At 44.4% G+C, this 22,860-nt stretch overlaps 1 protein-coding gene across 4 annotated transcripts in view; it reads left to right on the forward strand.

The window, feature by feature from the left end:
- GSS (glutathione synthetase) overlaps positions 1-22,860 on the forward strand; it is a 34,879-nt gene that overhangs the window by 10,119 nt on the left and 1,900 nt on the right. For 3 of the 4 annotated variants that reach the window (XM_036323674.1, XM_036323677.1, XM_036323676.1), the window contains 9 exons: positions 7,112-7,257; positions 9,442-9,517; positions 9,809-9,948; positions 10,591-10,707; positions 15,830-15,910; positions 16,012-16,089; positions 17,627-17,693; positions 21,043-21,237; positions 21,698-21,779. In XM_036323674.1, the coding sequence (XP_036179567.1) occupies positions 7,112-7,257; positions 9,442-9,517; positions 9,809-9,948; positions 10,591-10,707; positions 15,830-15,910; positions 16,012-16,089; positions 17,627-17,693; positions 21,043-21,237; positions 21,698-21,779 (982 nt within the window). The remainder of the gene's footprint in view (positions 1-7,111; positions 7,258-9,441; positions 9,518-9,808; positions 9,949-10,590; positions 10,708-15,829; positions 15,911-16,011; positions 16,090-17,626; positions 17,694-21,042; positions 21,238-21,697; positions 21,780-22,860) is intronic. The other variant, XM_036323675.1, reaches the window with a different exon arrangement.

Genomic DNA, 22,860 nt, shown 5'->3' on the forward strand with positions numbered 1-22,860 from the left:
AGATTTTGTGAACTATTTGTCTGAAACAGGGTGTGGCACTTCTCTTCCAAGATTTTATTTCTTCTGTTAATCAACAGGTATTGTGTCAAAGTCCAAGACTAGGTCTTTCTGGAAGTTAATGGAACCTAGAAAAGGCACAGTCCTCAATTTCCCAATCCAGAGAAAAAGACAGGAAGTATCCTTTGCAGTTTGGAATCATTGATTCATTTAATCCTCACCACAACTGAGATGAGGAAACCAAGGCCCAGAGAGGCTAAGTAACTTGCTCCTCGTCATTAAGTGGTGTAATGGACAGAGCCGGAATTCAAACCCAAGGCGTTTGCCTCCTGAATCTATGCTCTGAGCTTCCATGCTTTACTGCCTCTCCCAGGATACTGTAGAGGCCATCTGGAGGAAGGAGCAATTCGTTCGTGGCATTTGAACTAGATCTTAAAAGACAAATGGAAGATGACACTTTCAGGGATCATTTCTATAGTTTGTTAACAGACAAATGTGGGAATGGAATAGCATAGCAGAGGCCCCAATGCAGGAAAAAGAAGGCAGGCCAAAGTCAGCTAGCCAAGGGGCTTTGCATACTGGGTGGAAGAAGAGTCGGAACTTTGTAGATCAGGGTCACAAACCAATTGTGTGCAGACTGAATAGTTGGCTCCTGCAGTGTTTAGGGAGTTAATTAACTTTTATTTTTTTTTTTTTTTTTTTTTTTTTTTTTTTTTATTGCTTAAAGTATTACAAAGGGTATTACATATGTGTCCATTTTATCCCCCCGCCCTAGACAGTCCCCTAGCCTCCCCTATCCCCCAATGTCTTATGTCCACTGGTTATGCTTCTATGCATGCATACAAGTCCTTTAGTTGATCTCTTACCCCCCTACCTCCTGCCCCGCAACCCTCCCCGGCCTTCCTGCTGCAGTTTGACAATCTGTTTGAGGCAGCTCTGCCTCTGTATCTATTATTGTTCAAAAGTTTATAATGGTCTCTATTATCCATGAATGAGTGAGATCATGTGGTATTTTTCCTTCATTGACTGGCTTATTTCACTTAGCATAATGCTCTCCAGTTCTATCCATGACGTTGCAAATGGTAAGAGTTCCTTCCTTTTTAGAGCAGCATAGTATTCCATCGTGTAGATGTACCACAGTTTTCTAATCCATTCATCTACTGATGGGCACTTAGGCTGTTTCCAGATCTTAGCTATGGTGAATTGTGCTGCTATGAACATAGGGGTGCATATATCCTTTCTGATTGGTGTTTCTGGTTTCTTGGGATATATTCCTAGAAGTGGGATCACAGGGTCAAATGGGAGTTCCATTTTCAGTTTTTTAAGGAAACTCCATACTGTCTTCCATAGTGGCTGCACCAGTCTGCATTCCCACCAGCAGTGCACAAGTGTTCCTTTTTCTCCACATCCTCTCCAGCACTTGTCGTTTGTTGATTTGTTGATGATAGCCAGTCTGACAGGTGTGAGATGGTACCTCATTGTTGTTTTGATTTGCATCTCTCGGATGATTAGTGACTTTGAGCATGTTTTCATATGTCTCTTGGCTTTCTGAATGTCCTCTTTTGAAAGGTGTCTATTTAGGTCCTTTGCCCATTTTTTGATTGGATTGTTTATCTTCCTTTTGTTAAGTTGTATGAGTTCCCTATAAATTTTGGAGATTAGGCCCTTATCGGATATGACATTGGCAAATATGTTTTCCCACACAGTGGGTTTTCTCGTTGTTTTGTTGATGGTTTCTTTTGCTGTGCAGAAGCTTTTTATTTTGATGTAGTCCCATTTGTTCATTTTCTCTTTAGTTTCAAGTGCCCTAGGAGCTGTATCAGTGAAGAAATTGCTTCGGCATATGTCTGAGATTTTGTTGCCTTTGGATTCTTCTAGAATTTTTATAGTTTCCTGTCGTACATTTAAGTCCTTTATCCATTTTGAGTTTATTTTTGTGTATGGTGTAAGTTGGTGGTCTAGTTTCATTTTCTTGCATATATCTGTCCAATTTTCCCAGCACCATTTATTGAAGAGACTATCTTGGCTCCATTGTATGTTCTTGCCTCCTTTGTCAAATATTAATTGAGCATATTGGTTCGGGCCGATTTCTGGGCTCTCTATTCTATTCCATTGATCTATATGCCTATTCTTGTGCCAGTACCAGGCAGTTTTGAGAACAGTGGCTTTGTAATACATCTTGATATCTGGTATTGAGATCCCACCTACTTTGGTCTTTTTCAGGATTGCTGCAGCTATTCGAGGTCTTTTTTTATTCCAGATGAATTTTTGGAGAGTTCGTTCTAGATCTCTGAAGTATGCCGTTGGTATTTTAATGGGAAGTGCGTTGAATTTATAGATTGCTTTGGGTAGTATGGACATTTTAATGATGTTGATTCTACCAATCCATGAACACGGTATGTTCTTCCATCTGTTTATGTCTTCCTCTATATCTTTTTTCAACGTCCTGTAGTTTTCTGAGTAGAGGTCTTTTACCTCTTTAGTTAAGTTTATTCCTAGGTAGCTTAATTTTTTTGGTGCGATGGTAAACGGGATTGTTTTTATAATCTCTCTTTCTGAAAGTTCACTATTGGTGTATAGAAATGCCTCGGATTTCTTGGGGTTAATTTTGTATCCTGCTACATTGCCAAATTCATGTATTAAGTCCACTAGCTTTTTGGTGGAGTCTCTAGGGTTTTGTATGTATAATATCATGTCGTCTGCAAATAAGGACAGTTTTACTTCCTCTTTTCCAATTTGGATGCCTTTTATTTCTTCTTCTTGCCGAATTGCAATGGCTAACACTTCCAGTACTATGTTGAACAGGAGTGGTGAGAGGGGGCATCCCTGTCTTGTTCCTGTTCTTAGGGGAAATGGTGTTAGTTTTTGTCCATTGAGTATGATGTTGGCTGTGGGCCTGTCATATATGGCTTTTATTATGTTGAGGTATGATCCTTCTACTCCCACCTTGCTGAGAGCTTTTATCAAAAATGGGTGTTGAATTTTGTCAAATGCTTTTTCTGCATCAATTGATATGACCATGTGGTTTTTTTCTTTCAATTTGTTTATGTGATGTATCACGTTTATTGATTTGCGGATATTGTACCATCCTTGCATCCCTGGGATAAATCCTACTTGGTCATGGTGTATGATCTTTCTGATGTACTGCTGGATCCGATTTGCTAAGATTTTGTTGAGGATTTTGGCATCTATGTTCATGAGGGATATTGGCCTGTAATTCTCTTTCATTGTGTTGTCTTTACCTGGTTTTGGTATTAGGGTGATGCTGGCTTCATAGAATGAGCTTGGAAGTGTTCCTTCCTCTTGAATTTTTTGTAGTAGTCTGAGGAGGATAGGTTTTAGTTCTTCCTTGAATGTTTGGTAAAACAGGGAGTTAATTAACTTTTAAAAAGTACACTTGAACAGGGTACAAAGTCCAAAAGGATATTTAGTATAGAATGTGTTCTCCAGCTACTGTTTCCCTGCCCAGGGACAAGCATTATTTAGTGTGTGTGTGTGTGTGTGTGTTTAACCAGAGTGTCTTTGAAAAGTCAGAGCCAACATTTTTTTAAATCATGAAGTTTTTAAAAAAATCTAGATACCCAGCTTGTCTTGAAAAATCAGACCAGCTGTTAACTCTGGCCCACTTTCCTGCACACCAACAATTGGTGAGAGCAGAGTCTGACAGCCCCTTTATTTTTCAATATATATTTTTTTATTTCAGAGAGGAAGGGAGAGATAGAAACATCAATGATGAGAGAGAATCATTGATCGGCTGCCTCCTGCACACCCCACACTGCGGATTGAGCCAACAACTCGGGATGTGCCCTTGATCGGAATCAAACCCAGGACCCTTCAGTCTGCAGGCCAACACTCTATCCACTGAGACAAACTGGCTAGGGTCCGACAGCCCCTATAGATAGAGGGGACTTCTTACTTCTTCCCATCACTCTCTGTTGTTTCCCTCACTATAAAGCAGAGTGTTTACTGTCATGTATGTGCTATAGTTTTTCTAATGGTAGAAGAATATTACTCTGTTTCTGTGTTTCTATCAAAAGTATAAAGACTGTGCCCTGGCCAGTGTGGCTCAGTTGGTTGAGTGTGTCCCCGGCACCCAAAGATTGCTGGTTCAATTTCTGGTCAGGGCATATGCCCAGGTTTCCGGCTTAATCTCTGGTGGGCCGCTTTCAGGAGGCAGCCAATCGATGTTCCACTCTCACATTGATGTTGCTCTCTCTCCCTCTCTCTTCCTCTAATTCAAAAGATCAATTAAAAAATCAGAAAAAAAATGTACAAAGATAGTGTTTCAGCTGTTAGCCTATGGACAATGAAGAATAGCTATATGCTATTGATTTCAAATTCAAGTGGGCATGAGACCTGGGGACAGAGGCAGAAGGAAGTCTTCGCAGAAAAACTTCTGGGGAGTTTTTGAGGCCAAATGGGATTTGTTGGAAGAGGCAGAGGTCTGCGTACTGAAGCCGAGGAAATGCCCTCGTAGTCATCACACAGGCACTCGGGATTCGGTCACCGCCCTATAATCCTTAGGAATTCACACTCATAAAAGCTTCAAGCTGGAAGAACTCACTCTCACAAATACACTTCCCCAGTTTTATTTTAAAATAGATGCTGCCCCATGGCTGCTGTGCTCAGTGGTTAGAGAGTAGGCCCTCGCACCAAAGGGTTGCAGGTTAGATTCCCAGTCAAGGGAACATGCCTGGGTTGCAGGCTGATCCCAGGCCCTGGCCAAGGTGCATGTGAGAGGCAACTAATCAATGTGTCTCTCTCACATCGATGTTTCTCTCTCTCTCTCTCTTTCTCTCTCTCTCTCTCTTTCCCCCCCCTCTCCTCCCCCGACCCTTCCACTTTCTCTAAAAAATCAATGGAAAAACTATCCTCAGTTGAGATTTAACAACAACAAAAAAATAGATGCTGAGGAGGGCAATTTGGGAATTATTTACCAAAATTTTAAATGAATTTATCCTAATAAGCTGACATTTCCACTTTTAGAAACTTACCTTCTCACACACAAAATACCTAGAATGTATATTCTAGGATATTCACTGAAGCATTGATTGTAATGGTGGGAAAAAGGAAACCACCTAAATGTTCATAATAGAACACTAGATTCAATGAATTGTGCTATAGCCAAAGAATGGAATATTGCACAACCATTAAAAAGAATGAAAGTGCTCTATTTGAAAGTATATGGAAATGTCTCTGAAGCATTTATAAAGCAAAGAACAATGTATGTATCATATGCTTTGATGTGTGTGAAAAAAGAGAAAATGTGTATGTACACAGATACATTAGTCTAAAACAGTGGTTCTCAACCTTCTGGCCCTTTAAATACAGTTCCTCATGTTGTGACCCAACCATAAAATTATTTTTGTTGCTACTTCATAACTGTAATGTTGCTACTGTTATGAATCGTAATGTAAATATCTGATATGCAGGATGGTCTTAGGCGACCCCTGTGAAAGGGTCGTTTGACCGCCAAAAGGGTCGCGACCCACAGGTTGAGAACCACTGGCCTAAAAGGCTATGTGAGATCCCACTATATCATTTGCCTCTGGGAAGGAAAACTGGTTCACTGGGGCCAGGGTGGGAATGAGACGTATTTTTCACTATGTATCCTTCTGTCTCTTTTGCATTTTGTGTCATGTGTTTGTATTATCTATTCAAAATACTATTTTTAAAGTGAATATTTAAATGCCGAGTTCTAATACCATTTATGGGTATTACCATAATTGCAAACTGATGTTAACTCATAGGTTAAACTCTGAAATGTTTCATAAATAAGTCACCAGATCATCTCGTACCCAAATTCTAGCTCATTTATTGCTAGGAATCTCAGAATGCATGATCCCCTTCTAGAAATCGTGTTCTCGATGGGTTTCCTGGCTCTCCCGAGGTTCAAAGAATTGAAAATGTGGCTGAACTCCAGGCCTGGCAACCTGAGTCACCATCTCCAACACTGAGGGGGAAACGACCCCTGGAGCCAGTTCACTTCTGCTGCAGCCTTACCATCAGGACGCCTCCCTCTCCCCCTCCCCTAACCAGAAGGCAAGGGGATTGGCCTAGTCTTGGATATCAGCTGGCTAGGAGCTGTGTGTGTGTGTGTGTGTGTGTGTGTGTGTGGCAGGGGAAGGGGGGGACGGTCAGTAACCATCCTGGCTCAAATCCCAGTGCCACATAACAGCTTAATATAATTTTGGACTCCATACTGAGCCTCTCTGAGACTCAGTTTCCTTTTTTTTAAGTATGTATAATAATAGTATCTTCCTCATAGGGTTAAATGATGAATCCATGTAAAGTATTTAAAACATGCCTTGTGCCTTGGCTAATGTGCTCAGTGGTTCGAGTGTCGGCCCGGAAGGTTGAATTCCCAGTCTAGGGCGCATACCTGCATTGCAGGTTCCATCCCCAGCCTGGGTCAGGGCATGAGTGGAAGGCAACCAATTGATGTGTCTCTCTCACATCAATGTTTCTCTCTCTCCCTGTCCCTCCCTCCCTCCTTTCCTCCCTTCCTCCCTCCCTCCCTTCTACCCTCTCTAAAAAAATCAATGGGAGCCGAAACCGGTTTGGCTCAGTGGATAGAGCGTCGGCCTGCGGACTGGGAGGTCCCGGGTTCGATTCCGGTCAAGGGCATGTACCTGGGCATATCCCCAGTGGGAGATGTGCGGGAGGCAGCTGATCGATGTTTCTCTCTCATCGATGTTTCTGACTCTCTATCTCTCTCCCTTCCTCTCTGTAAAAAATCAATAAAATATTTTTTAAAAAAAATCAATGGGAAAAAATACCCTCTGGTGAGGATTAACAAAAACAAACAAACAAAAACCAAAACAGTGCCTTGCAACAGTTAATGTGCAGTAATTTTTCGTGGGTTTTTGTTGTTGCTGGCTATTTTTCTTTTTCTTTTCTTTTTTAATGTAAATGGATAAGATATTACAGTCTAGAAGTTATCTTTGTACCCCTTCTTCATCCTGTTCTCCTCCCTCTATTCCCAGAGGTAACCACTATTCTGCAGTATGTGTGTCCTCAATAAATGTAGGCCACACTTTCCATAGGTTATGTTTACAGGAAGACAACACATTCACAGGTGTTCTACCCCTGCCCACTCTCTCTCCTCCATCAGGTGGTGAGCTATGCCCCATTCACGCTCTTTCCGTCACTGGTCCCCAGTGCTCTGCTGGAGCAGGCCTATGCTGTGCAGATGGACTTCAACCTGCTGGTGGATGCCGTCAGCCAGAACGCTGCCTTTCTGGAGCAAACTCTTTCTAGGTACTAGGTGGTGGGACACTGGGGGGCCGGGAATTGCTAGAAGGGACTGGAAGACTGGAAAGCCATGAGGTGTTGCTCTGGTATCTGACTTGGTAGAGTGGGATACAAGCACACCCCCAGGAGAAACAGAATGTAGTAGAAGTCAGGAGATCTGGCTTCTAATCCTGGCTCTACCATTTATTTAAAAACATGGCCTCAAACAAGTCCCTTTCTTTTTCTGGGCCTCAGTTTCTTCATCTGTAGAATGGGGAGGTTGGTCCTTTTCAACCCTGACATTCTGTGATTCCCTGATCTGTGACCACCTTCTTTGAAGAGACTGAAATTTCCATTTGGAATTAGAGAAGATCAGCTTGGTTTTAGAGAAAACAGAGGGCAAGTGAGGTTATTGAGTTTAAAGTCAAATCTACTTCTTCTCCTGAGTGACCCTTATTGCTTCAGGGCCTCTCTGGGTGGGATGAGGCACAGACTGAGCAACGAAAATACAGAACACGTGAAATGACTTACTCCATCCACCCCTTTCTATCTCTTTTCTTTTGATTTAGTTTTCCTTCAGGTCCTTGGGCAAGGGAAATTACTTTAGAATTACATTCTTTATTTTAGAATTAAATATATATAAATGTGTGTGTGGAGGGAGGGAGGGCGGGAGGGAGAGAGATAGAGACTAGACATATGTAATTGCATGTCTGATTAATTTTTCAAGAGAAAACAGTTATTTTGTTAGAGATGAAATATTTTAAAAATGTGTACATTGGTGTGAGGGTGAATATGACAAAGGATCATAATGGTAAGAAGCTTGGAAACTAAAACACAATGGAGCTAAAAACACAATGAATCATGAATGTGTAAACCCTACCACCTCTGATTCTGGACCGTGGGAAATGTGACCAGTCTGATTTATGACCTTTACCCTGAAGATGCTATTATGTGGGAGACCTTCTCTGCAGCCTGTCTCTGAAGTCCCTGTTCCCTTCTGCTCTGAAATACATACAACCCCCTAGCTTGTAATGGAGAAGAGCCCCAGGAACATGTGAGCTAGCTCCCTAGGGTCTAGGTTTGAGGGAAGCATCTCTTTGGAAGAGGGAAAATGTGTCTCAACTTTCCAGGAGACTGAAGCCCAGCTGGGGACTCTACTCCTCACCAGGGGCTGGGAAACCCTATGAGAGAGCTGGCTGCGGAGCAGAGGAACTTCATGGCAGGCCTGAGCCTCTGGGCTCAGCGGGTCGCTGTAACAAGGTGAGCCTGCGAGTCAGGGTTGAGCAGGCATGCAGAGACCACCCTGAATCTTGAGGGACAACAGGTGTGGCATTGGTTACCTGTGGATGCCTCTCCCTGAGGCTCCAGAAAACCATACTGGATGGGCTCCCACCATGTGTCACAATAGCACACTGGGCCATGATGATGAGCCAGCAGACACGGTCTCTACCCTTATGTGGTTTATAGGCAAATAGGAGAGACAACGCTAATCATCACACAAATAAAGTGGAAAATTGCAGCTGCAATCAGTGCTATAAAGGAGAGGCCCACAGTACTATGAAAGCACACAGCAGGGGGAGCTGACCCAGACAGGGAAGGCTTGAGGAAATCACAGCACATGAGGACAGGTCGAAGAGAAAAACAGGATACTTGGCTTGCGTCAGAAAACTCCTATTGGGGCACAGGGCATAACTGCTGTCTTCCAATCTCTGAGGACAGCATGGAAGAGGAAGAGAAGACTTGTCTGGGAGGTCCCAAAGTGTAGGGGAAACTACAGAGAGTGAATGTGAAGTCAGTCAGAAAGCTTATAGTCATCAGAGCTACTTAACTACCGAATGGTTATATCACATGCCATTTTCTGGTTCTTGGGACCAGATACTGTGTTCAGTTCTGTACATGTAATATCTTCTCTACTCTTCACCACAACTCTGTGACGTAAATATAATTGTTTTCCTCCTCATTTTACAGTTAAGCAAACAGTCACAGAGAGGTAAAATGATTCTCTAAGGTTGCCTACTAGTAAGTGGTAGAGCTGGATTTGAACCCAGGTCATCTGGCTCTAGAGCTGGGTTCTAAACCACTATTTTCTGGCGGGTGTTCAGGTTTGGGCCAATACAACCCAGAGAGGATTCAAGAATCGATGGACGGGGTGGAACTCCTTGACCTTTAAGATGCCATGTAAGCTAGAAAATATTCTGTTTCCTCCTCCAGCACCATCAAAAGGGACACCTTTACTGCTCGTCTCTTTGATATCTACAAGCAAGTCCTGAAAGAGGGCATTGCCCAGGTAAACATTCTCTACTCCACCCGTCTGGGACCTGACGCTCCCTTTTTTTTTTTAACCAAAGAAATTATCCCAGGCCCTAAACTCATGGAAATCTGCCTCTCATTGTCTCCACTGGATTTGTACATCACTGGCCAATCCTGGGATGACCAAAACACCGACTCTGCTGTGTTTGGGAGTGTTAGCCAGTGCCTCTAATCTCTATGTAGTGTTCGTGGTGCCTGTCTGCTCCGTGACTAGGCCCTCAGAGTCAGCCCCTGGGCAGATGTCCTCAGCCTTCAGTTTTCCCCACAGACTGTGTTCCTGGGCCTGAATCGCTCAGACTACATGTTCCAGCGCAACGCAGATGGCTCCCCAGCCCTGAAACAGATTGAAATCAACACCGTCTCTGCCAGTTTTGGGGGCCTGGCCTCCCGGACCCCAGCTGTGCACCGGTGGGTCCTTTGGGCAGCCCTGGGCACACCAGTAGGTGACAGCCTGATGAACCAACAGTCACAGGCGGGGACAGGGATTTCCAATTCTCCACCTCTGACTATGCCTTCCTGGGCCCTGGGGTCATGTGTCATCCCTCCCCACAAGCAGTTTCACTTGTAATTAGGTCTTGGCATTTCAGGTAAAGAAGGGACCTCACAGTTCATCTAGTCCTACCCCCTTATTATACAAGTTAGTATTCCAGGCAGAGGGAACAGTACCTGCCTGTTCTAAGGCAGAGAGAGACACAGGTTTCCCATCTGAGGGCTGGCATCTAATTCTAGCCAGCCATGATGCTCCAGGTTGCTGTACTTCCAGAGGGTCTACAGCAGGGTTCCAGACAGTACCTGGGGCTCAGGGAAAGGGGTTCCAGCTCATTGAGAGCTCACAGGGTCTCGGGGCTTCTCTGTGCATATATACCAGGAGCTAGGGTAAAGGTAGCCCGCATGTTCTAGCCTAAGGTGGATCCTACAGGAATATGATGGAAAGGTGTTTTTTAATGCTCAGCTGATTCTCAAAGTGATGTTCCTATAAGTGTCTGAATCTCAGGCATAGGCGTCTTTCAGGTCCATCCAATTACTGAACAGACATCTCTCCTCCAACAGACACGTTCTCAATGTCCTGGGTAAGACCAAAGAAGCTGCCAGGATCCTCTCCAATAATCCCAGCAAGGGACTGGCCCTGGGGATCGCCAAAGCCTGGGAGCTCTACGGCTCAGCCAAGTAAGGGGGAGGAAAAGTGGCAGAAGAATCCTGCTTTAGATTCAGCATGTATGGGTACAGCAACCTCTTTGCCTGACATCATTAGGGAATGAGCGAATTGTTCTAGGAATAGAAAAGCTTAACACTTTAAGAGCCCAAATAATTTTGGGCTTTCTTCCCAAATAAGAGATGCTAACTATAATTTAACCTTTCCATGTAGGCTCAAGGTCATCGTTATGATGGTCAGTGAGGTGCTGCCTAGAGTTCTAAAGGCTGCGAGGCTGTTTGCCTGCACTAACGGCCCCAACTCTGAGGCTCTAAGCTCTCATTCTTTTCCTTCATAGTTTTGTTGCCAGCGTGCTTGAATTTGGAATCCTCCACTCCCGTGCCTATACCTCCTTTTTTATTTGCTGTGGCTTGGGAAAGCAAATGTCTATTGAGTGTGAGAACCTCTTTGATGAAGGAATGCATAAGCTTTGATTTAGGGATTTTATAGTGTACTTTAATTTCTTAGAGGCAGTTTTTGCCTCCTTCCTATTTCTCAACCATGTTCTAAGTGTGTGAAGATGCTAGGTAAGCGACTCCCTGATAAGTGAGGGGCCACTGTACTAACAGTTATTGCAATATTAATAAAGCATTAGTAGTTGATCCTGAGTGAGCTCTCACTGGTGCCATACTTTGTGCTAAGCACTTTGCATACAAGATCTCACTGAATCCTCAAATCAAACACTCCAAGGTAGATACTCTTCCTCTCCCCGGTTTTGCAGATGAAGAAAGTGAGGTTCAGAGAAATTAACTGTTCAAAGTCAAAGTGTGAGTTGGTAGCAGAGCCCAGAGTCCACCTTCCTCCAGAACTGACATTCGTGAGCACTTTATTGCCTCCCAGAGAGCCTCTCTGGGTTTGCTAAACCTCACTAAGACCCAAGAAACCTCAAACTGAGTTTTTGTTTTGTTTTGTTTTGTTTTTATTGATTTCAGAGAGGAAGGGAGAGGGAGAGAAAGAAACATTGAGAGAAAATTATTGATCCGCTGCCTCCTGCACACCCCCTTCTGGGGACAGAGCCTTCGATCTGGGCATGTGCCCTTGATCAGAATCGAACCCGGGACCCTTCACTCTGCAGGCTGACGCTCTATCCACTGAGCAAAACTGGCTAGGGCAACTCTGAACATTTAGAAGTCGTCAGATGAATATTTTGTCAGGTAGAACTCTAGGCTAGGTTGTATTTTTTATTGTTGTTAATCCTCACCCAAGGATATTTTTTCCATTGATTTTTAGAGAAAATGGAAGGGAGGGGGAGAGACAGAGTGAGAGAAACATTGATGTGAGAGAGACACATCGATTGGTTGCCTCCTACAAATGCCCCAACCTGGGTGGAGCTCAGCCTGCAACTGAGGTACGCGCCCTTGACCAGAATCAAACTCACAACCCTTCAATCCACAGACTGATGCTCTAACCACTGAGAAAAACCAGTTAGGGCAATGGCTAGGTTGTATTTTAAGAGAGTGAAGCCAGGAGATGGATCAGCTGGGGAACTGCTGATGGACCACTGGTGCAGAGAGGTTCTCAGCCCAGCTGTAAGTAACATGTAGAGAGAAGACTTGTGCACCCAAAATTAGGGACTGGTGGGTAGGAGGTATGGAGTATCAGAGCCAGGACTGGTTTCCCTCATTTTGAGAGTCAAATAGGTATTTCTGCTGATCCAGCAATGACCTTTGCTAAGTCTGTTCTTTTCTGTAAGCGTCAGTTTCATTTGTAAAATGAGGGTAATGATAATACCTAAAAGAGTGGTAGAGAGAATTAAATGAAATCATGGATTTGAAAAATTCTTTTAAAAGCTCAAGGATCATTATGTAATACTTTTAATATTAATAATAATAACTACCTTTTAAGAAGTATTAGTTTTATTCTACAGAAGAGCAAACTGAGGGCTTTGAAGAACTTGCCCAGAATCACACAGCTAATCTATACTAATAAAAGGGTAATATGCTAATTAGACTGGACATCTTCCGGACAGCCTTCTGGACGTCCTTCCGGATAAAGCCATGGTGGCGGGGCCAAGGCAGAGGCAGTTAGGGGCGATCAGGCCGGTAGGGGAGGGCAGTTAGGGGCGATCAGGCAGGCAGACAGAGAATTTAGGGGCGATCAGGCACACAGGCAGAGGCAATTAGGGGTGATCAGGCAGGCAGGGGAACAGTTAGGGGCATCAGGCAGGCAGGCAGAGTGGTTAGGTGTGATCAGGCAGGCAGGCAGGTGAGTGGTTAGGAGCCAGTGGTCCCAGATTGCGAGAGGGATGTCCAACTGCTGGTTTAGGTCCAAACTGGCAGTCGGACATTCCCCAAGGGGTCCCGGATTAAAGAGAGTGTATGCCGGGCTGAGGGACTCCCCCCTAACACCCCCCCCCCCCCGCACAAATTTTGTGCACCGGGCCTCTAGTCTATATATATAAAAGCCTAAGCGACCATTAAGACCAAACAACTGGCCAGTAGCTATGACACGCACTGACCACCAGGGGGCAGACACTCAACGCAGGAGCTGCCCCCTGGTGGTCAGTGTGCTCCCACAGCCAACCTCCTGCAGTCCCTCCCCCCAGCCGGCCTGCCCCGATCAGGCCAGGCTAAGGGACCCCACCCATGCATGAATTCATGCATTGGGCCTCTACTAAGTTTAGAATTCATGTCTATCTGCCTCTAAAGCCTGTGTTCTCTCTACTACATTGTTCTGCCTCCAAGAGGAGTGGTGCCATAGTATCGATTGAAAAACTGAGGCTCTAGCATTTGTACAGCAGATGAATTTTCATTAATTATCTCATACTTGTAAGAATTTTTTTAAAGGAAACATGGAAAATTATAATTTCAATTTAGACATTTAGCTCTTTCAAAATATAGTATCTGTGATTGGAGTGAGCAAAGATAAGAAAGGAGATTCTTGTATAAAAGGTTGGGAACTATGATTTATTTAACATCCTCATTTTATAGATGGGGAAGTCAGGGCTTAAGGAAAGAAACCGATTTGCCCAAGGACAAGTGATACCGAGGTCACTGACAGAGCGAGGCCTGGGATTCAGGAGTCTTCACTCCCAGCCAGCATGTTACTGCCACTTCACTTTCCTTAGCTGAAAACTTTTCTAGTCCTCCTGGTGGACTGCTCAGACTGAAGGGAGGAGGAGGAGAATATATTTTCTGAGTCTGGCTCTGATTATTTAGCAGGGAGCAGGCTGACTTCATTAACCAAGGCATATAGTTAACCTCAGCTTCCAGCCTCCCTCCTCTGCCTCTTAGAGGTGGCCGAGGTACCACCTTTGCACCCGGGAGCAGATCAAGCTGCAAAGTGGAAAGCATGCCATTGTCCCTCAGGACTCTCTCAGAGCAATACGGCTTGTGGGAGCACCATTTGTAGCTTGTCTCACAGATACCCAACTCAAAGCCAAGACTCAGCTTAATGTCATGTCTTAACTCAAGAGATTTCAGGCAGGCCAGGAGAGGCTGCATACTAGGACCTGTATTTAGGCTAAATGGAAAAGAGGCAGGCAGAGTGTAGTTCAAAAGGTTTTGCTCAGTAGGAAGATGTAGAGACAGACAAGAAGCCAAGTACAGGAGGTCAGGAATCCACACTTAGAATCCTGAGCCAAAGTCTGGCCATCCAATAGTCTCAGCAAGAAACCAGGGGCACAGAGCAGTACAGCTACAGCAAAATCGGAGTTGGGTGCTGCTGAGCATTGGCCTTAAGGGAGTCTTGGGGAGGGCTGGATCTGCCTTTGACAACTGAAAACAGATCGGTTGGTAGCCAAACAGGCAGTTGTCTGGCATTAGCTTTTCCCTGAGTCCTTGAGCTCCTTTTTCTTTAAGAAACATGTGAATATGCAGGGAGTAAAAGACCAGGAGATTCCATTAATACTGTGGAATCAAAGTGGCCTTGGCCAGTGTTCTCAGTGGTTAGAGCACACACCAAAGGGTTGCAGGTTCAATTCCTTGTCGTGGGTGCATATCTGGGTTGCAGGTTCGATCCCCAGCCCCAGTAGGGGCACATGTGGGAGGCAATCAATTGATGTGTCTCTCTCACATTTCTCTCTCTCTCTCTCTCTCTTCCCTTCCTATCCCTCCTTTCCTCTCTAAAAAATCAATGGAAAAAAATATCCTTGGGTACATCACAGAAATGTTGGGAGGCCCCAGGAGATAATCCCTTAGTTATAGTTGGTGCTATAGGGTTCCTATAGGATTCCATTAGCTATTCTAATGTTTCATGTAAGAATCACAAACTCTTTTATTATATCTTTGCAATCTGGTAATAGGGTTATTAGCCTGTTCTGTATAAAATATTCTTTAGTACTCTTACCTGTTTATTGTTCAGAAAGATTTTAGAATTATGTAAAGTTTTTTGTTGTTTGTTTGTTTGTTTTTTAAATATATATATGTATTGATTTCAGAGAGGAAGGGAGTGGGAGAGAGAAACATCAATGATGAGAGAGAATCATTGATCAGCTGCCTCCTGCATGCCCCCGACTGGGGATCGAGCCCAAAACCTGGGCATGTACCCTTGACCGGAATTGAACCCGGGACCCTTCAGTCCGCAGAACAACGTTCTGTCCACTGAGCCAAATCGGCTAGGGCTTATGTAAAATTTTAAGAAAAAGTCCTCTTGGGTTTTTGAGGTATTTTAAATTTGCACAAAAATTGCAGATCGATCGCCGAAACCGGTTTGGCTCAGTGGATAGAGCGTCGGCCTACAGACTCAAGGGTCCCAGGTTCGATTCTGGTCAAGGGCGTGTACCTGGGTTGCGGGCACATCCCCAGTGGGAGATGTGCAGGAGGCAGCTGATCGATGTTTCTCTCTCATCGATGTTTCTAACTCTCTATCTCTCTCCCTTCCTCTCTGTAAAAAATCAATAAAATATATATTTTTTAAAAAATTGCAGATTGTTGCAATATTTCACCTGCCTATTAGAGAAGGGGCATAGACATCTTTATTTTTTCAAGTTTCCTATTTTCAGGAAATAATACGTTGTAGCCTCGGGTATCTATGCCTGAGGCAGTCCTGAGTTAAGAGAATATCTGGTTCAGGGAAGCTGTGCTGTCATTCTCACTCCTGAAGGGGGTGGTGTGGAGGAAGGATAAGCACGATGGGCCACCTGTACTCTTCCTCCAGAGCTCTGGTGCTACTGATTGCTCAGGAGAAGGAAAGGAACGTATTTGACCAGCGTGCCATAGAGAATGAGCTACTGGCCAGGTAAGGAAAGGTGGGGAAGACCTCCAGATATAGCCCCAGGATTGGGGCGAGCACACAGACCAGAGCGTCCACTCCCCATGACCCTTGCCCATCTTTCCCAGGAACATCCGTGTCATCCGGCGAAGGTTTGAAGATGTCTCTGAAAAGGGATCTTTGGACCAAGATCGAAAGCTGTTTTTGTAAGTGTTCAGGGTGCATTCCCCAAGGATTCAATAGAGGACTGGTTATGGAAACTCGTCCTTTCACCCACTTCCCCCAAATGATCCTTTCTTCTGGGAGAAATGATAGCTTGCTTCCTTCTTTCTAAATTTTAGTGGTGAACTCTGAAACATCCCATCATTCCAGGAAATTTTGGAGAAGGCTAGCCAAGTTCTGCTTCTAAAGGGCTATTTCAGCACTGTTGACATTCTAGATAAGGGCCTTCTTAAAATAACCTTGGTTTTCATATACCCTTAGGCTCCCAAATTTTTCATTTTTTTTGTTTAATTTTTTTTTTATTGATTTCAGAGAGGAAGGGAGAGGGAGAGATAGAAATATCAATAATGAGAGCGAATCATTGCCCCCTACTGGGGATTGAGCCTGCAACCCCGGGCATGTGCACTTGACCTGAATCAAGCCTGAGACCCTTCAATCCACAGGCTGATGCTCTATCCACTGAGCCAAACCGACTAGGGCACCCCAAAATTTTCTTGTCCCTCTTGGTGGCTAGTTAAGTCAGGCCTCAGCAGTTGGGCTGGGCAGTCAGGGAGGAAGATGAGTAGCTGTCTTATTCTGTGATTGATCTGGGACCTGCTCTTAGCTCAGGAAGACCTCAAGGGGCTGGGTCTGTGCTCTAAGCCACCACCCGATGACTTCAGTACATTTTTGTATAGTACTGCTTACAGCACACATATTTAGATCTGGAACTTTATAATTCTTAAAATTAAGAACCTCCATGGAATTTCACAATACCATTTACTACTTTCAAAATGTACTTTTATCATAACAAAATAAAGTCATTAATTTACTTTCCAGATAACCCAGAAAATTTTTTTAAAATTTTATTGATTGATTGACTTTTAGACAGAGGGGAAGAGATAACAAATAGTCGTTCCATTTATTTATGCATTCATTGGTTGACTCTTGTATGTCTCCTAACTGGGGATCAAACCAGCAACCTTGGTGTATTGCAAAGCTGCTCCAAACAACTGAGCTACCCGGCCAGGGCATAACCAGAAAATACTAAATAAACCAAAGAAAGGGGGGAAAGTTCAAAAGACAGCCTGTGTCTTAACTAGACTCATAATTTTGCATCTCCCTACCATCACTCCCACTATTTTAAAAAAATCTCAGCCTGTTTTCAACTTGTTTACACAGTAAACACAAGTGCATTTCTGCTGCTCAGTAATTTTAAGCCCAATTTTTTAAATTTACCTAATTTGATTCTAGTTTCCCTCTGGCCTTCCTAGAATGATTCTAGATCTGGAATATCCTAAAGCATTCTTTTCTGGACACCTCCATGTTTTTGTTGTTGTTGTTTTTAACACCTCCATGTTTTTAGTAGAAGCAGTGGTGGTGTGGTATCTGCTCTCACTAGTTCCAATGAACCCCTATCTAGGCTGCCCCTGTGGACTTTCAAAGTAGCCAAACTCATTTTGATGTGCCCTGAAATAGCTCGAACTACTGAAAACTTCAGTTATAATTTAACACAACAGCTTTCTCCATCCTGTGTTCTAGGGATGGCCAGGAAATTGCTGTGGTTTACTTCCGGGACGGCTACATGCCGAGTCAGTACAATCAACAGGTTGGTATTTTCTGTTCAACTATTCTTGGCCTCTGGGGACCTACGATCACTCCTCAGACACCCGACTCAGGTGTCACGACAAACCGTGTTTTCCCTGAGCTTTGGATTCATTACTTCCTCAGGGAACTTGCTGCTGGAATCTCCAATCCTATACGCTTTTTGCTACCTCTCACTCTCTACAAACACTGAATTCTAGAATCTGAGTCCTCAGGAATCCACAGTGCTTTAGCCATTCACACTGTTTCTGGGGATACGCTAGTAGTGTTTAACAATCATCTTTCTGAAGGGAAAGTAATTTGCAGCATTTGCTAATTTGTATTGTGTAAATTCTCCCCATCATGGCCAATTTCAAGCTACCCAATTTAACATCTCTAAACACAGAGTTAGGAAGAGATGGGTACAGTCAGCTCTTACAAGCTGATGCAAACCAGTTTTACCACACCACTGACCATTTCCTTCCTCTCAACTCTTACCACTCCCTTTTATGCATCAGAAAGTTTATATCACCTGCCCATTCTTGTTAATGACAGTAATGAGATCACCTTATCTTGTTATCCCTACCATGTAGTTTCAAAATTACTTTCCACATCTATTATTTCAGTGAATCCTTACAACCACCCTGTGAGGCATATAAGTATTCCCATTATACAAAAGGAGAAACCAAGGTTTGGAGAGATGCAAGGCTTGCCAAAGGTCCCACCAGGAGTTCCCAGGCTTTGTGACTCTCAATCCAATGGCATTCCCAGTATATCATTCCTCTACCCCTAATCTACAGCATGGAAAGGCTAAAAAGCCTTGCTTTCAGTGGGGAGAAGGTAAAGGAAGCAATAAGTTAGGAAATACCATTAAGGGTCATGAGCCTTTGGCTCTGCCTCTGTGTGCCCATGGGTAGGTTCCTGACCCTTTCTGGTCAGTAAGCTGAGGGAACTACACTAGAAAATTGAGAGAGCTCCTTCTATATCTATTGTTCTTTGAATATGGGATTCTCCCTAAGGCCCAGCTGTAAAGGGAGCAGCTCTACAGGAGGGCCTGTGGTTAGCAATGGTGGGAACTCACTGACTAGGGAAGAGAGAAGCTATCCATTTAGAAAATGGATCCATGTTCCAGGACAGGAGGTTTGGGGGAAAGAGCCAAATAAAACTTTAAAAAGAGAGAAGTGGAGTTAATAAGGAAGGAAATTAGTGCATAAGGAGGACATTTTTAAGGAACTGAGAAGTTCAGACCAGGTTTAGAACATGGAGATAAGTCTGCAAGGCTTAGGACTTGCTAGTGGACCATGGACAAGCCCCTGCTCATCTCTGAGTTTTGCTTTCCCTGCTTCTAATATAATGGTACTTATCTGGGTTTATTTCTGATGTTCTGGGCACCTGTAACTCTGCCTGGAATACCAGCCTAGTAGTTAGGTGCCTGGGGTTATTGGTGAAGATCAGCCACTGCAGATGGATGATTATATCAAAGGAAGAACAGCATGGGCAAAGGTGGGGTTAGGTTAGGGAGGCAGGGCATTATTTCTCAGACCATAGCCTTGATCCTCCTGTGGGCAGTCTGATGTGGTCTGGGGTCAAGGACAGACTGCCCCCCCAGTTCTTGAGCATGGGACTAGAGTGGGCATGACCTTCTGCTGTTTCCCTGCCTCTCACACCCTAAAATACTGGCACACTGGACTTTTCATCTTGTGATTACCCATCTGTAGGCCTTTGCCCATATTATTCTGTTAATCTGAGAACAGCAGGTCCTTGAATAGTGTTGTTTCATTATAATGTTAATGAGGAGAAAAATTGATCCTGGCCGGGGGCCACTGTCTCTGTGGAGTTTGCATGTTCTCCCCATGTCTGCATGGTACTCCCGTTTCCTCCCACGTCCCAGAGATGTGCACATTAGGTGATCTGGCTTGTCTGAATTGTCCCAGTTTAGTGAGTGTGTTGGGGAGGGTTGTATCATGTTCAGGCTTGGTTCCTGCCTGGCACCCTGAGCTGCTGGGATAGGCTCCTCTACCCGAAACCCTGGGTTGGACTAAGTGGGTTGGAAAGTCATTATTTTGTTTTTATTAATCTTTCTTGAATGTGTGTATAGCTCACTTTTATTTCAGTTTTTAATAATAGAAATGTTTGGGTCTTTATTTAGAAGTTTGGTGATTTTTTTTTTTTTAAAGAGTTAACATAGTTCATTTTTTTTAAAAAAATATATTTTATTGATTTTTTGCAGAGAGGAAGGGAGAGAGATAGAGAGTTAGAAACATCGATGAGAGAGAAACATCGATCAGCTGCCTCCTGCACATCTCCTACTGGGGATGTGCCCGCAACCCAGGTACATGCCCTTGACCGGAATCGAACCGGGGACCTTTCAGTCCACAGACCGACGCTCTATCCACTGAGCCAAACCGGTTTTGGCTGGTGATATTTTTGTAACCAGAAATATGCCATAGGAACTTAACTCTTATTTATATCAATTAGCTTATGGTAAAATCGGTTTCACTTAGTTGCAGTTTCTAAGAATCTATCGACAGTGTTAAGTGAGGACTTACAGTACTTCTTCCCTATTAAGTCTCACCTGTCTAACTCTACCTGTCACTCAGATTTCATCTTATTAAACAACAATAACAGATACTTATTGAGAACCTACAAAGTGCCAGGCAGGAAACTGTGTTAGACACTGGGGCTACGGCAGGAAACAAAGACAACAAGGGACCAGTCCTCATGGAGCTCACAATCTGGTCAGGCAGATGGACACCAGAAAGTAAACAAAAATGGAAAAAAATGCTTTTCTTTTAGTTGGGGGAAAACTCCTTGAATGAAACAATAGGGTGAAAAAAATAGAGAATATGGTGAAACCCACATTAAATAGGATGATTTGCAAAGATGACTTTGAGGCCAGACTTAAGAATGAGAAGGATTCAATCATCCTTTGGAAAAGAATTCCAGGGAGAGAGCCCCTGGATGGTGTTGCTCGATGGTTAGAGCATTGGCCTCCACACTGAAGGGTCTCAGGTTTGACTCCTGGTCAAGGGCACATACCTGGGTTGCTGGTTTGATCCCCGGCCCCAGTCAGGCATGTGCGAGAGGCAACCAATTGAACCGATCAATGTGTCTCTCACATTAATGTTTTCCATTTTCATCATAGTCATGTATCATTGAGCTAGACTGGGAGCTCCCTGAGGGCAAGAATTCTGCAGATTGGAAGGGGACACACCTGCCTCACAAGGATGTTGCAGTGACCCTGGGTGCCGGGAGCCGGTCCATCCCGGCTCCCGGCACCTGGGGATAATGAATGAGAATAGAAAGCACGATACCTGGCACTTAATGGACAGCTGATGTGAAATAAAGTAGAATTCCTCGTTTTCTCTTTGCAGAACTGGGAAGCACGCCTGCTGCTGGAGAGGTCATGTTCTGTCAAGTGCCCAGATATTGCCACCCAGCTGGCTGGAACTAAGAAGGTGCAGCAGGAACTGAGCAGAGTGGGCGTGCTGGAGGTGTTGCTCCCTGGCCAGCCTGAGGCTGTGGCCCGCCTCCGTGCCACCTTTGCTGGCCTGTACTCACTGGATCTGGTGTGTAGGCAGCCCATTTCTCCCACCGCAGGCCTCTTAGGTGGTAGGGACCCAGAGCCCAATGTGTTGGGGAGGCTGGAGCTGGCACTGGACTGGACTTGGGTCAGTGATGCTCTGTCCTGGGAAGAGGAGCTAGAATCCACTGTAAACTCTCTCAGCAAAGGTGGAGATGGGGATGGTAACCGGAGGAAAGGCTGAGGCAGACAGCAAGGGTTAGGGAATATCTGTACCCACTTTTCAGATCTTCTGCTGCAGACTCCTGAATTGTTGCCAGAGAAAACTTATTCTCTTGTACTTGCTGCTGCAGGAGTCTTTTTGAGGGGCCACATGCATCCGGTCTAAGGGGCTTACTGTTCTCCCTGATGCTCTTCCTCCGATGCTGCTCTGCCCAACCAGCAGGACCTCACTCCTGCCTCTTTGGCCAAAGACTGCCAGTGACTGCTTTCTTACCTCCTACCAGGGTGAAGAAGGGGACCAGGCCATCGCTGAGGCCCTTGCTGCTCCTAACCGGTTTGTGTTAAAGCCCCAGAGAGAAGGTGGAGGTATGTGGATCCCCCTTTGCTGGGCTGCTCAGGGAAAAGGGGCTAGGAGACTGTCACCAGTGCTGACCAGCACTTGCTATTAACACAGGCTCTCACCTTGGACAGTGTCCCAGGAGACTGTGACAAGTGCTTTGGAGCACAGGGGAATCTAATTAACCAGCACTTGAGGGTTTGGACAAGTTTAGTCTGAGGTGTCTGTGGGTGGATTGTGGAGAAGTGGGATGGGGATACATCAGGACTTTAGATGTCTTCCTGCCTAGTGTGAACTTCTTGAAGACAGGGATCATTTCTGCCTCACAGAACGAGAGGAAATGGTTTTTGATCTTAGACTTAGGGGATAGGTAGGAGTTTCCCAGGTGGAAAATGGGAAAGAGCATACTATACAGAAGGAGCAACCTTAAGCAAAAGCAGTGGTCCATGAGAGTGTTGAGAGATTAATGAGTTACGGTGAGGCTGGAGTACAGCATGGGAAGTAGGAGGCAGGGTTTTGAGCTGGTAAAGGTAGTTTGGGACCTAATTATAAATGACATTTACTATATGCAGGAAATTGGATTTTTCCTAAGGGTAGTGGGATGTCGTTAGAGTTTTAAGACCAGAGAGGAGGCTGGCATAGGTGTCCAGAAGAACAATGTAGAGGCTTGGGCTAGCACTGTGACAGTGTGGGGTGCAGACTGAAGAGACATGTCTGAATGGGTGAGGTAATGGAGAGGAAGGAGTTAAATATGACTCAGGAATACCTTTTGCCTGATTGGGAGTAGGAAGGTCCAAGATGGGCAGGTTTAGGCAGAAGTAATGTATTCTGTTTGGATATGTTGAGTTTGTTTTCGGGACCCAATGGATATTCATGTGATGTCTAGAGCAGGGAGTTTGAGTTAAAGATTTGGAAGTTAACAAGTTGTAGAATATAGATGGAGTCTTGGAAGAGATCTTCCTAAAAAAAAAAAAAAAAAAAAATGTGTACATGGAGGAGAGAATGAGGATCGGGGACTAATTCCTTGGAAATCCCAACATTTAATGGGGGCAGGAGCCAGTCAGAGAGGCTGAAAAGTAAAAGCTATAGACAGGTAGGAGGAGAACCAGG

This window comes from Myotis myotis, unplaced genomic scaffold (assembly GCF_014108235.1).
Source record: "Myotis myotis isolate mMyoMyo1 unplaced genomic scaffold, mMyoMyo1.p scaffold_m19_p_9, whole genome shotgun sequence".
In the NCBI taxonomy this organism is placed as follows: domain Eukaryota; kingdom Metazoa; phylum Chordata; class Mammalia; order Chiroptera; family Vespertilionidae; genus Myotis; species Myotis myotis.